Raw genomic sequence first — 13420 nt, 5'->3', positions numbered from 1 at the left:
AACCACGCTTGCGCACAAGCACGATTAAAGGGGGACTGGGACCACCAGCGACCCCCAGAGACCACCCAAGACCCCTTCCCCAATTTACTACACATGCGTAAAGACATTACGTAATGCATTACATAACGTAAGTTTTTTTTTTTTTGAATGGGTGGGCTTTTCTTGGAATTATGTATATAAGGAGCAAGCTTTTGTTCTTAGGTGTGCATGATAGGAGGAGATATCCCCCATGCACCCAGCTGTAATAAACCAATGTCGGCTTTCTAAACTATAATTTGGTTTGGAGAGTTTTCTTGGTTACTCTTTTTCGGTAACAAACCTGCCAGATGTTTCGTATTTTCAACATGTTTGTTGCAGATAAACAAGAAACAATGTGCTTGGATGGTAGAGAGACACAACGATATTCTTAAAATAAACATAATTGCTTTTTCCTCTGAAACAATATAATAGCTTTAAAAGTTATAATGGGGATTTTCTGGGAGTAGAAGTCCAATTATAAATAGGTTATACTTCAGGTCGGGAGAAGTTCAAGGGTTTGGTGTTGTTGGTGACTTGTGGATCTTACAGTACAAGTCGTCTGAGAAGAAAAATATAACATGCAGTTAAGCCTGAAAAAAATAATATGAGGATTAGTGGGCTGCTCCAAAATTAAAGGGCCTTGCTGAGCTTGGGAATTCTCTACCACCTTGCTTTGAACATGGTTAGTTCTTAGGTACTATATTACTATAAAAAGTTATCACCATTACCTTACTACTTGTATTTAAGTATTGATATACACACATTAGGGAAATTGGCTAGTATTTCCTGACTGTTCCTCTATGTAAGTGGATTAAAGGGATTGTTTCTTTAATGTACTAACAGAAAGAGTCCTGAAATATGTTTGTTTTGTAAAAATTACAAACTTCAACCAGATACACGTTTACAAAGAATCACTGGACTCAGTGTCGTAATAAGGGTTTATGCTTAATGTAGCAGTACCCAGAAAAAAAGCTGAACTTTCTTTTTGACAATTATCTTGCAGTTTGAATAAAGATGTTCCCATCTTCGTATGTACCATGGCCTTCCCTACAATCCCTTGCCCACTCCATGTCTTTGAACCTCGTTATCGTCTAATGATAAGAAGATGCATGGAAACTGGTACCAAGCAGTTTGGCATGTGCTTAGCTGACGAACTAAAAGGGTAAGAAGATGAGCTGAGAATGTCCTGTTGTTGCAGAGGCTGTTGTGATGCTAATGGAGTACTACAGCTGAAGTATACTTGTCTCCCCAAACCACTGAAGTTCCTTCCAGTCCTGTATGAACTAACACTGAAGTGGCTGGCTTTTTAGTTTTGTATATTAAACATTCATTTTCACACAAAGATGTAATTTTTATTGCTCACCTGTTGGATGGATAGCAAGAATACAAGTCATCCTGCTACTACAGGCTCGAAAAATAGTACTTAATTGTCTATGTGATTGGAAAGCTTTCTAGCCTGTTTGTTCTAGTGAAAGCTGACTGTCTGGATGAGGTTGTTCCTCTAGTCAGTTTTAAAAAAGAAAAAAAATTCCAAACTGCATAGGTGGTATCATTGGAATGAGACAAAGTATACCCTTGGCTGAGAAGCCTGTTTTGCTGCTGAACATGGAATTTTGATGTTTGTCTTTAATGCTGTGTTGCAATGTCTAAACCGTCTGCAGTGAGTGGGTTACAATGTCTTTCTATATGATCTTACCTCTAATTGGGTTTTGTGATACGTTTCCAGCTCTGTATGCGGAAGCTGAATACTAATATTAGATGAAAACCTTCAGGTTTCTAAGTCCTTATAGATAATAAGTTTTTGGGTGAAGGGGATAAGAAGATGCTCATGGAAAAAAAATGAGGTGGTCTTAAGAGAGGTCTACCTTATGAGATGTAATAGATAGTTGCTGAGTTCAGCACATCCGTTGGCATAATGCAGACTGTGGAATGGATGACCAGTGTGGGAATTTTTAAGAACACATTAGGCAGGCATCCTCAGGAGCAGCATTTTTGTAGGTGATCATCACTGGAGCTGAGAGGAGGGTTAGTCATACTGGCTGGGGCTTGGCAGCCTTTTCTTGTCTAGTTCAGGGCTTTTTTTTTCTCCCAGACCAGATGGCAGTAAGAATACAGGAGATGCTACAGCTTCCAGTCGGCTCTGTCTGTGCTTCATGCCATTTGGCATGCTGTCGGTGCTGCACTCAGTGGAGTTCAGGCTCCAACAGCATCTCATGTTCCACGGTAGCTTCCAGGCCTGTTATCAATTTTCTGGAAGCAAATAGTTGTACGAGTGAGGACAAAATGACCGTGGGATATCAGTGATAACTCCCCTTACATCTGTAAAGGCTTGTGGAAGAGCCAGGCTTATTTGGAGTCAGGTCTAATACAGAGGGCCAAGGGATTACAATTCCAAAAACACAAGAATTGATTTATTAGATAGTGTCATAAAGGGTATTTGAAAATGCAGTCAGTACAGATAGATTTCTATGTCCCCTCTGTTTTGAGTTTCTGAAATAATTAAGCATTTTAAGTATTCTAACTTCTACTGAAGTCAAACACTGAAGCACAGGAAGCTTTCATCTGTAGATACCTGGCAGGCTGTTGTAGCTTCTTACACAAGTAAAGAAGTTCTTTTGTTTATTCAAAATTGCAAAATCAACTGGGAATAGAAAAAGTGGGGAAACTTGTTTTGCCTCATCTATTGAGACATGGATATGGAAGGCTGAGATACTACCTCCCTTGAAAAACACAATGACAAGACATGTTCAGTTCATCACCTTCCTCTGTTTTATTTCTCCATTTTAAATTAAAACTGGGAGAAAATTGTTTATAAACTTTTAATGTGTCAGTACATTTTATACCCGTCTCCAGGTGCTTTCTTGTCTCTCTTTGATTAAAATAATTTTCTATCCAAAAGTAAATTCTCAAAGAATGACACCCCCCCCATCACTTATACATTAATTTGTGAACTTGATATGAATGTCACTGAAATCCTTAATTTAAAAAATTGTTATGTAGCTGTTTAAATAGTGTTTAGTCTAATATTGCTACAATAAACTCACTTGTAATCCAACTGGTAGAGCACCAGGGCTTAGTTGTGTGCAGCTGTACTCTTCTTGCTCTTCCTCAGTTTGTTGTGTACAATGGCCAGGAGAGAACAGTTGTTCACAGTGGTCAGCTTTTTTTTTTGCCTCCCAAACTCATGATTTCTGGTAGAGCAGAAACAGGAGTCATTTCCCTGCAGTGGTGCCGTTTCTTCATCACTCCGATGTAAGAAATGGCCAAGCCCTGGTAAAACAAGTATTTCCCTGATGAAACATTTATCAGACCCGGCAGGGATTTAGTATCTTGAGATGAGACTAGATGCAGTGTGTTCTGCTTAGTAGCAGACTGAGGTGCAGCGCTGCAAATGCAAGCAGATCAACGTATGGTGGTGAAGAGTCATTGTGCAATCAGCCTCTCTAGTGAACTCACTGCTGCACAAATGTAGAGTAGGTAAGCCTGATAATTTAAAAGTAAAAATTTGTTGCATGCTTGTTTCCAGGACGTGATTTAAGCCTGTGCCTACTTTAAATATAACAGATACAAATGTCCTTTTGTAAAGAGGGTATTTTGGGGGTGGTGGGTTTTTTTGTTTTGTTTTAAGTTAAAGGATACAAGTGCAAGAAAAATCTTGCTATATAGAAGCCTTTTCCTTCTAAAGCCTGTAATCTTCTGCTTATACCTCAGAGCAGGGGGATAGCTCTCCCAGCCTTGAGTTTGCTTCTCAGTTTCTGGACTTCTTATGGTATCTTTACCCATCTTGTTTTCTTTGCAAACCAGGTGAATTTGCCACCAGCAGCTGGCAGCTCCCAGCATGATACATGGTCCATTTAGTTTCCTGTCCCTTCCCAACCCTCCCACCCTCCAAAATATTTACACTCTGAAAATGCTGCTGCCCTGGACCTCTGAGGGAAGGCAGAAAGGGTGGGGGTTGGGTGGCTTATGTGAATAAGCAGAAATGTGTTGTCGCCAAAGCAGGATCCTCTTTCACATAAAAAGTAGTGAATTAGGCCCAGTATTTGTCCTGATGTGTATAAACATTTGTTGATGACTTCCACTTTTATGCCCTTCTGTCATTTCAGATTTGCAGATCATGGCTGTATATTAGAGATCAGGGACGTAAAGTTTTTTCCTGATGGGCGCTCAGTTGTTGATACAGTTGGTGTCCGTCGTTTTAGGGTCTTAAGCCATGGCCAGCGAGATGGATATAACACAGCAAACATCGAGTATCTTGAAGATAAAAAGGTGATCTATGGTGCAAAGTTATTCATACCCATGTATTGCTGGATTCACTTAAATAGCCTTTCCTTGTTGCATTTCAAGCTAGCTATGCATTATTTTTAAACCTGTGTCATCATAAATACTAAAGCTCTATTTTGAAAACCATGGAACAAACTTTGTCTCTTCCTTCACTTTCTTCCTTTGTGCCCTTTAATTATCTCTGCTTGAAGTGTTGCAGTCCCTTCGTGGATCTCAAAGCCTCTTCTGAGACACAGGTGCTGAGGTCTGTCATGATGTGTAGAAGAGGTCAGGGTAATGTTTTAAAACTGGTAGGGACTTGAAACCCTTCTAAGAACATGTGCCCCTGTTGTTAGAGAACTGACTATTCTTTTCTTGCACTGAATGCAGAATACCTGTTTCTAGTCTTGGCAGACTTCGTATGACCTCCCAGCTCTGGTTTACAGAACAGGTCCTCAAACAAATGTAGGAGTCCAGTCTTAAAATGAGATCTTAGTGACATGTAGTTACCATGCCTGTACAAGCATCCATCAGAGCTCGCTGAGAGCAGAGAAATGCAGGGAGGGGAGTAGTTTTTAAAAACAAGTCCTCTTGTAAAACCTGCATCAAGTGAGGTGCTTGTGATGGGTGTTGGCCAAAGGGTGGATTTTTGGCCATGCTTAATGATGACTTCCTGGATCATCTTCAGAGCATGTCTATAAAACCCTGATCCCTTTTAACACTGAATTCAGGAATAATCTCATGCCAATTGATGAAGTCCAGTCTGGTCATACAGCTCTTTAGCATGCTGTCATAGTTGAAGTGCAAGTCTGTAAAGTCTTATTAGGGCTTTTCTAACCTGTGCAGGATGATGCAGTTGCCAGTGCAGGAAAGGCAGGTTGTGTGGAGGTGCCTCCCCCTGCGAAAGGTTGGAGTAGGCAGTCTGCTCAGAGTGAGGGCTCTGCTGTGTTTAAATCCCCAGTGAAGGGTGGTGGAACGCAGATACCGAGGCACCTCTTCGTAACTAGAGTGAGATTTACCTTGTCTCACTTGAGAGGCCGATGTCTGTGTTCAGCACCCTACATTCATATTATATCCGATGGTGAGAAATCTCAGTCCAAAGCTGCTTATTTTATCTGTTCTTAGATACCTACCTTAAGATGAGATTAATAGTCCTCTAGAGCTGTTTCTCCTCAACTATGAAGGGCATCCATCCAGAGCAGGTAGCTCAGATGTGCATCTGAGTAGCACAGGTGAATCACACCATTGGTGTGTACAGATTACAAGGGAAAAAAAAAACAAACAACGACCACAAACCAAAAAAAACCCAACCAACCAAATCACCGATTTGTAGTGTTTTTTGCTTATGCTTTTTCCTTAATGGCTAATAGTCAGACCTGTGCAACTAAAGCACTCTGCCTCAGCAAGGGTCTTTTTTATGACCATTCCTGGTATTGGGAAAGCACCCACTTACCCTGCTTCCTGCCTGCTCAGGTATCTGCCCTCCTTCTCCTCCTCCTTGGCTGTCCTACCATGACCTTAACACTTCTGTAAAATACTGCTGATTCCTAAGTGCTGTAGAAGGCCTGTCTCTGTGCTCGGTGGCAGTAGTGTTTCTTTTGTTTTGCCGGACAATATACCAATGTTCAAAAGGTCCTTTTGTGACAGGGAGTCGAGGTTATGGGTTTGAGATGATTAATATGATGTCCTGGGATTAGAGATCAGATTCTTCTGTTGTGCCAGCATTTAGGAATGGATATTAACAAGGCAGTAACTGCTCCAAGAAATGTCACTCCAGAACACCTAGGGGAGGGTAAAAAGACTCCAGCATCACAGGTTTGAAATCTGAGACTTGGGTACAGTTTGGTTAGATAAGGACATTTGAACAGCTGTGGTCACTGCATTATTTTGCTTCGCTTGCTTCTGGGGAAGCATATGGACTCCACGGTATCAAACCTGTTCTGTTCCATCTCCCTTCTTTTAACAATAAGGTTGAAGGACCGGAATATGAAGAACTCGTCCGCCTTCATGACTCGGTTTATGATCAAGCCGTTGCCTGGTTTACGTCTCTTAAAGACAATATGAAAGTGCAAATTCTCAATCATTTTGGGTCCATGCCAGGAAAAGAGCCAGAGCCACAGGTAGTAAAACCTTCCTACTTATGCATCCTTATTCTATATGTAATTTTTACACAAGACTATTTTCTGACAGGTTTTTGTTGTGTGTTTGTACAATCTAAGCTCTTCTTATTTACCCAGTTTTGGTCTATTAGCGTGAAGCATGGAAAACAATTAATCAATGGAAAACAATATATCAATCTAAGTTGATATCTGAAGAGATCAGTCTTAATGGTGCATATAGACAAGGAGAGCACCTAAAATTGTTTAGTTGCTGCTTGAACTGTTTTGTGGTGGTGTGTTTCCAGTGAAAGGACAAGATGAAATGCACACAGACTGAACTACAAGAAATTCCATTTAAACATAAGAAAAATCTTTTTCACTCCAAGGGTGGCCAAACACTGTAACGGTTTGACCAAGGAGGTTGTGGTGTTTCTATCCTTGGAGATACTCAAAACCCCACTGGACAAGAGCCTGAGCAATCTGCTCTGCTCTACAATCTGATCTGTGATCTGCTCTGGGCAGGAGGATTGGACTAGGTGATCTCTAAAGGTCCCTGCCAGTCTCAACATTTCTGTGATCCTGTGGTGACTTTCTTAACAAGTAGATGGTGGGAAGGAAGGTGGTGTGCTTCATGGGGCAGTGCTGGTGAATACATGATTGCATGTCTTTCCATCCTTTTGCAGAGCAACCCCAGCGGTCCTGCCTGGTACTGGTGGCTCTTGGCAGTGTTGCCTCTGGAAAACAGAGCTCAGCTGGCTATATTGGCTATGACCTCCCTTAAAGATCGTCTTGTCGCCATCAGGCGTGTCTTGATATTTGTGACTCGCAAAAGACCCAGATAACATGGACTTCAGTTGTGAGCGGGCACCAAAAACATCTCACGACAAGGTTGTTTTGGGGGAGGGCAAAGGGGGAGGGGTTGTTTTTTGTTTTTTAAAGATTCCTTCAAAAACGAACAGCCCTTTCTGACTGTGTCCAGCATCCATCGATTGCATCGGTTTGTTATCCTGGGAATTCACCAAACCTTGCACTCTCTCCTGTTGTCCTGGTGAAATCTGAGCCTCTACAAAGCTGTGCTACAGTTAGAGTGTAGCTGATAGATGTGGATAATTGCTTCAAAGTACTATGATAGAGTTGATGTTTCTAGCCTGCAAGAGAGTTAAGTACTAGAGTAGCGCCATTGGCCTGCATGTGATTTGGATTTCCACTTGGTAGGAAGAGGAAACTGGACAGTGGATTGAAGAGGTGTTTCTTAGACTTTCTGGAAGGTAGTGAACAGAAGAGGAGTTAACGCTGCCCGGCAGAAGTTTGCATGAAGACAATAACCAACAGTACGCTCTGTTAGTGAATCGGTAGGCAGTCTGTCATACACCCACATCTCTCTCTTTACAGCAAATAGCAGTCTGTGAGGAAAAAAAAAATTAAGCCATTTGTGGTCAAGGCATCTGAAGATGTTTATCTGAAAGAATAATAGCTACTGAATAAGTACACTATTTAGTAGCCTTAGGTAATCCCTCGTGTTGTGATTTATGTGTCGTAGCAGATTGAGTATGTACAAAATGTTTGGAAAGGTGTACTTTGGTTTATTTGAAAAGAAAAATCAAAGTAATCCTAGCTGGTCGTATCGCTAAATTCAAATCAAACTGGCTCCCTTAAGTATGATGAACTCTGCTGTGAAATAATGATTTCACTCTGAATATGAGGGAGGCATGCTGCAGTTTGCTCTGAATGCCTGTTCTGCGCGTGGAACCGGTGAGGATGAAACGCGGGGAGGTTTCCATCTCCCTCTTGCCTGCAGTGTCATGCCAAGCTCCTGTTACGTTGGAGTGATCTCTACTGAACATGTTTCAAACGGAAAGTATTGTAGTTTAGTACCAGTTGCTGTATGTGACGGAAATCAGTCCACAATAACACCGTGAAAGGAGGCACAAACCGAACCTATAAAGGCAAGTCTCAATGCAAGCTTAAGTCAGGTGTTAACCTTCATTTGTCTCTTTGATTATTTTTTTATGTATTGTTTTGTTAATATCTAACTTTGATAGCTATTAAATTGGTCACTTGTCAGTCAAATGATCAACATTTGCTCAACTGCCAATGGAATAACTAACAGTGTTACCAATTTAATTGGCATAGTTTCCTATAAGTAGAACTGATACTACCAACAGGAAAAAAAAAAAGTTGACTTGAATCTCTATGTGCTGCAAGCATAGCAAGACCAATGTAAAGACTTGTTCATGTGCAGAAGTCTGGTAAGAAGAAATGGCTGTTTACCTTAACAGTCAAAGTGCCTGGTTTCTTTTTTAGTTCTTTTGTCCTTATTTGTCAATGAAGATGTATTTAAACTTTTTTTTCTCAATTTGCACATGAATTCTGGAAGAAGACTGCATTAAAATGCAGTGATTGAGATATATTACCTGCTCTCTTTGGGTATTGTAGTTATAACCTGTGTGGTCTGGGAAACAAAAATACAGAGTTTTTTTCCTTTCAGCAAATGGCTACCACAAATGGTTTCTGTAACATACCCAGAATGTACTGTAACTGCCTCTACCTTGAACACGCCTTTTCTATTTAAATAGTTTGTAAGTATGTTCTCTGAATTGTGAAGTGCATAACTTACAACCAATGATGTCATAACCTCTACAGTAGCCTTCTGCAAGTTCTGCTACCATCACCAAAAAAATCAAAATTCAAGTTGAATGCATTTCCTCCAGGATTTGAAGACCATGAAGAGGAAGTCACTGAAGCATAAAGGAATTGTTCTATAGATGGGGGAGGAAATGTCAGAAGTCAGTAGGTCTTCAGCCCACTGTCAGCTGAGCTACTGAAGGGTGGTTTTGCCAGCTAATTTTCGGACCAGAAGATGGACTGTAATTAATCTTGCAATCCTTTCTGTTCAGCTTCCTGTTCTTCCCATCCCTTTCCATGCTGTGTATTTCTTCTAAACTCACTCACCTTTCTCCTTTGTGTGTCTGGCCTAGTTTTGAGTGTTACTAGTTTAGCTGCAAGGGGACGCTGATGGTGTTTGTGTGTTGCTGGTCCCTGATCTTACATGTGCTTAATTTTATATATAGGAGTGTGTTTAAGGAAAAAAAAATCAAGGTGCTAGTTAGTGTATTCTTGGCTTTGCCTCAGTAACTAATGTGAATATTCTTCTTGCAAAAGTGATTTTTTTCAAGATATCTGCTTTTGAGGTACTTCTGAGAGGAAACCCTATGAAACAAGAGAGGTTGTTCACTGCTGTTCTGTAATGTGTAAAGACACATTTTACATGGAAAGTGACATTACTGTGTTCATGAAGGCCTGCATAATTGATGGAATGATAGTTATCGAAGAGAAAGCTGAACTGTAGAGGGATTTTTTTTTAGTCAAGGTTTAAAGCGGTTTGTGAATATTTCAGTGACTGATGTTTTGGATAAATGATAACAATATAGGAATTGTCTGTGAATGGATGCAAGTAATCATATTAGCAGCCCAAAGCTGACATTTCTTCCAAAACATTGAATGCTGATCAAATAGCAAAGCTTTAATAAATAAAAAAAAAATTAAGAATCACCACTGCCCTGTGGTACTTACGTTCTAAGGGAAAGTACCAATTTCCTTGTTACCAAATTATCTCTACCATATAATCTCTACAGCATCCAGTAGTACCTCATGGGAAAAGCTAGCTATCTCATTTCTCTCTGGTGGAAATGTCCACGTTACGGCTGATCTATGCTTAGGTGTAACTTGTCGCCAAGGTACATGTGGAAGCATTGGAGCTGAGCTCCTGGAAGGGATAGACAGGATTCGTTGCCTTTCTAGCTCATTACACTTTTCTTGCTTGCTGTCCAAGCAAGGATGCTGGGATATATGATGAGTCTTTTCACTGTGGTGAATGTGGCCCTTCTTTATACATCATAAAGAGGCCAAAAAAAAAAAAAAAATCCCTCTACCTCTACACCTGTTATTCACCTGTAAAGCTTCAATCTACAAAATGATATATATATTTTAACCTTTTTTTGTCTTTCAGAAGCATACTAATTGTTTGCCACTGAGGCCTTTTATCTACTGTATTTTAATATGTTCATTTGATAGTCATCGAGATCTCTTTGTACTTCTAACCTGTAGAACTTATCATGTTTCTTAATGCTCCTTTTTCCTCGTTCTCCAGTCCACTTTTAAATTGATAAATAGAAAGCTGTACACTCTCTATTCCTATTACATTTTACAGTAGTGGAACTGGTATTTTGGTAGCGCCTTAATTTTGCAGTTGTGAAATGATTGTATCAGCTCTTATCTGGGGCTTCTGACCAGATTTAAACAAGTATGTTTAATGTAGATAAACTTGAAACCATTTTTTACTGTTTTAAAGCTAGTTATGAAATGGAGTGTGTACATATGTATAAATATAAATTATTAATCTGCACCTTTTTGTATCTAGTTAAATACAGGAGAAGTTCATGTTCTAACCACATTTGGCACTTCTTGTTGCATAAGCAAAGCCAAAACTTTTTTTAAAAATGGCAATGTTCATTTCATGTATATTTGCAATATTCATGGGAAATGTATTTAATTTATGTGATATTTGGAATAAAACATGGAATTTATAAGAGCGTGAGTTTATGGGAAAGCTTTATCAGTCTGTGAGGGCCAAGAGCTAGAGCTGCAGTAAATATAGTCTGAACAGCACCAAGCCGCTGATGTGCTGCTGTCGGAAGGGGGATGATAGTTTGATTTGCACGACAGGAGCCCAAGGGATGAGAATCGGCCTCAGGAGCTTTTAAGAAGCAAATGGCATCCTAGAAGCAGCGGTTAGATGTTGGGGTTAATATGTTGCATGGTGAGGGAGGTTGTAGGGGATGCAGCACGGTGGGGCTTGCTGGGGACCCGAGGCAGTCTGTGGCTCTGGGTGTGGATGCAAGGGGTGGATTTGAAGGGGAGCTGGAGGTCTCCAAAATGGGGGGAGATAAGGAGCCCTTGACAGAGGTGGGATGGGGGAGATGAACCCTTAACTCCCCCAGGGTGGGATGCGACAAAGATGGGAGAGGGTCACACAGTGGGCTCTTCCTTTTGTAGCTTCTTGGATTGAGTATATTTTAGCCCGAAGTGTGACATGACTGGCCACATGGAATAAACTATGAAAAAACACAGTTACAGTTGAGAACACAAAATGCTTTATTTTCTAAGCTCAGTGAAATAAAATACCTTCAGGGTGCTGCGAGGTGGAGGCAATGTTCCACACCAAGGTACTGGGCAGGGCTGGCACCAGTGCGGGGGGTGGTGGGACATGGGTCAGGCTGCTGCAGCTGCAGCGAAATGCAGTTGTGAGAGGGCAAAGCTGAGCCAGATTGTGAGGTGTTCCATCCCTCAGCTACATCTCAGTGCCAGCTGAGCAAAACCTCTTTGAAGGCATTTTTGTAAACAATACCCTTTTTTTTTTTTCCTTTTGGTGTTGGGTTGACTTTGGCCTTTGTGCCTGTATTCACTGAATGTTTGAGCAAACAAACATCAGTTATAGGACTGCTCTTCTTTTAAAAGAATTTGCAAGTGTGTGCATGTGAATGCTGCTTGAGCTGCTTTGATAGGCTAAACAACAGTGTTCTTGAAATGTCGCTCCTTTCACCAAATGAAGGAGGTGGGGAATGATGGCTGATCTATCTTTGCTTTTTATTGTCCAGATCCTTGTGTGCCTCAAGACTTTGAGAGCAATAGAAGCAAAATAACTGCATTAAGTTAATAAACTTTAATAGGATTTTTTTTCTGCCCCTGCATATCTTTCGGTAGGAGATGCCAAGTCCTGGAAAGGCAGCATATCAAATTGTGCCACCTTTTCCCTGAGCCTTGAAGTGATGTCATTCCTAGAGTATGGGAACCTTTGTGATCTGTTGTCCTCTTTGTGTTGCTTTCTGCTTCATCAAACCAGGAACCTGCTTAATTATGTCCAGCAGCACTTATATTTGGAAGGCCGAGCACTTGCTGGAAGCTGTTGGCTATTGAGCCATAGAATAAGAAAAATGAGCAATCTGGACCAAAAAATCTGAGACTGTGTATCAGAGGTGGGTATATGTGAATCCATGCCAGCACTTTCCTTAGTTCCTCTAACAAATGTATATACTACACTTGCAGTTAAAACACTGGCATGTTTTTAATCACATTTACATGACATGGTAGGAACAAGTTGTTTCTAAATCGAGATGAATATCACTCACTCACAACTTTTATAGCTCTGGTCTGCCATATGTGGTATTTGGCCTTGTCTGCTAAATTTTGGGCCTTCATGCATCTGTGGAAGAAATGTCTTAATTTTTAAATGTGGCTTATATTTTATGCTTATAAACATCTGCTGCTTTTTTTGTGTAACAGCCACGTTGAAGCCCTACTGCTGGGAGGACCTGGATTTTGAACATACAAGCTGGACCAGAACCTGGTCCTGGGGGCCAGGCCAGTTAAGCTCACCATAGACCAAGTTAAACAGCTCTGGTCCCCTTTCTCCTACCCAATGTATTCCAGAGGCAGAGCTGAAACTTCTCAAGTTATACTCCCGGTGTCCATGCAGACTTGAGGATGTTATACTGCAAGTACGCAGGAGCATAATTTTCTTTAACCGTAACAACAGCCAAAGGGAAACACCTCTGTGCAGCCCCATCAACCCATTCATGTTCACCATGACATTAAATCCTCCCACCCTCAGTTCAGCTCATGGAGCCCGTGGGAGACCCACAGCTTATCGTGGCTGTGGTCTTTCTTGTCAGTCCCAGCCCGTTCTTATCATGAGCCCTTGTCCTTCCCTTGCTGGTCTGCTGGTTTTCTCTTCAAGGGAGGAAAGAGATAAAAGGTACGCAGTGAACCAAACACCCAGGAAAGTTTTGCTGGTCAGTGGCTCCAGTTGCTGAAGCTGCAGTCAGAGAGCAGGTTCAGGCAGCAGGACCCCTCATGTCCTGTCAGAGCAGATCTGACAGGGAAAGGAAGGTGCTTTTAAAGCAGGAGGAGGGAGGAATGTATAATGTGATGTCCTTCATCATAAGATGAAGCCCTACCCTAGAGCAAATACCTCATGTTTT

At 41.1% G+C, this 13420-nt stretch overlaps 1 protein-coding gene across 1 annotated transcript in view; it reads left to right on the top strand.

Annotated features, from left to right (window-relative positions):
• LONRF2 (LON peptidase N-terminal domain and ring finger 2) overlaps positions 1-10969 on the top strand; it is a 36826-nt gene extending 25857 nt beyond the window's left edge. Inside the window, exons 9-12 of the mRNA XM_068421911.1 lie at positions 1022-1180; positions 4125-4287; positions 6252-6401; positions 7064-10969. Of these exons, the coding sequence (XP_068278012.1) occupies positions 1022-1180; positions 4125-4287; positions 6252-6401; positions 7064-7222 (631 nt within the window). The 3' untranslated portion in view covers positions 7223-10969. The remainder of the gene's footprint in view (positions 1-1021; positions 1181-4124; positions 4288-6251; positions 6402-7063) is intronic.
• The last annotated feature ends 2451 nt before the right edge of the window (positions 10970-13420 follow it).

This window comes from Nyctibius grandis, chromosome 2 (genome assembly GCF_013368605.1).
Source record: "Nyctibius grandis isolate bNycGra1 chromosome 2, bNycGra1.pri, whole genome shotgun sequence".
Taxonomy (NCBI): Eukaryota; Metazoa; Chordata; class Aves; order Nyctibiiformes; family Nyctibiidae; genus Nyctibius; species Nyctibius grandis.
Note: the sequence above shows the minus strand (reverse complement) of the source record. Positions and strands in the feature narration are given on the sequence as shown.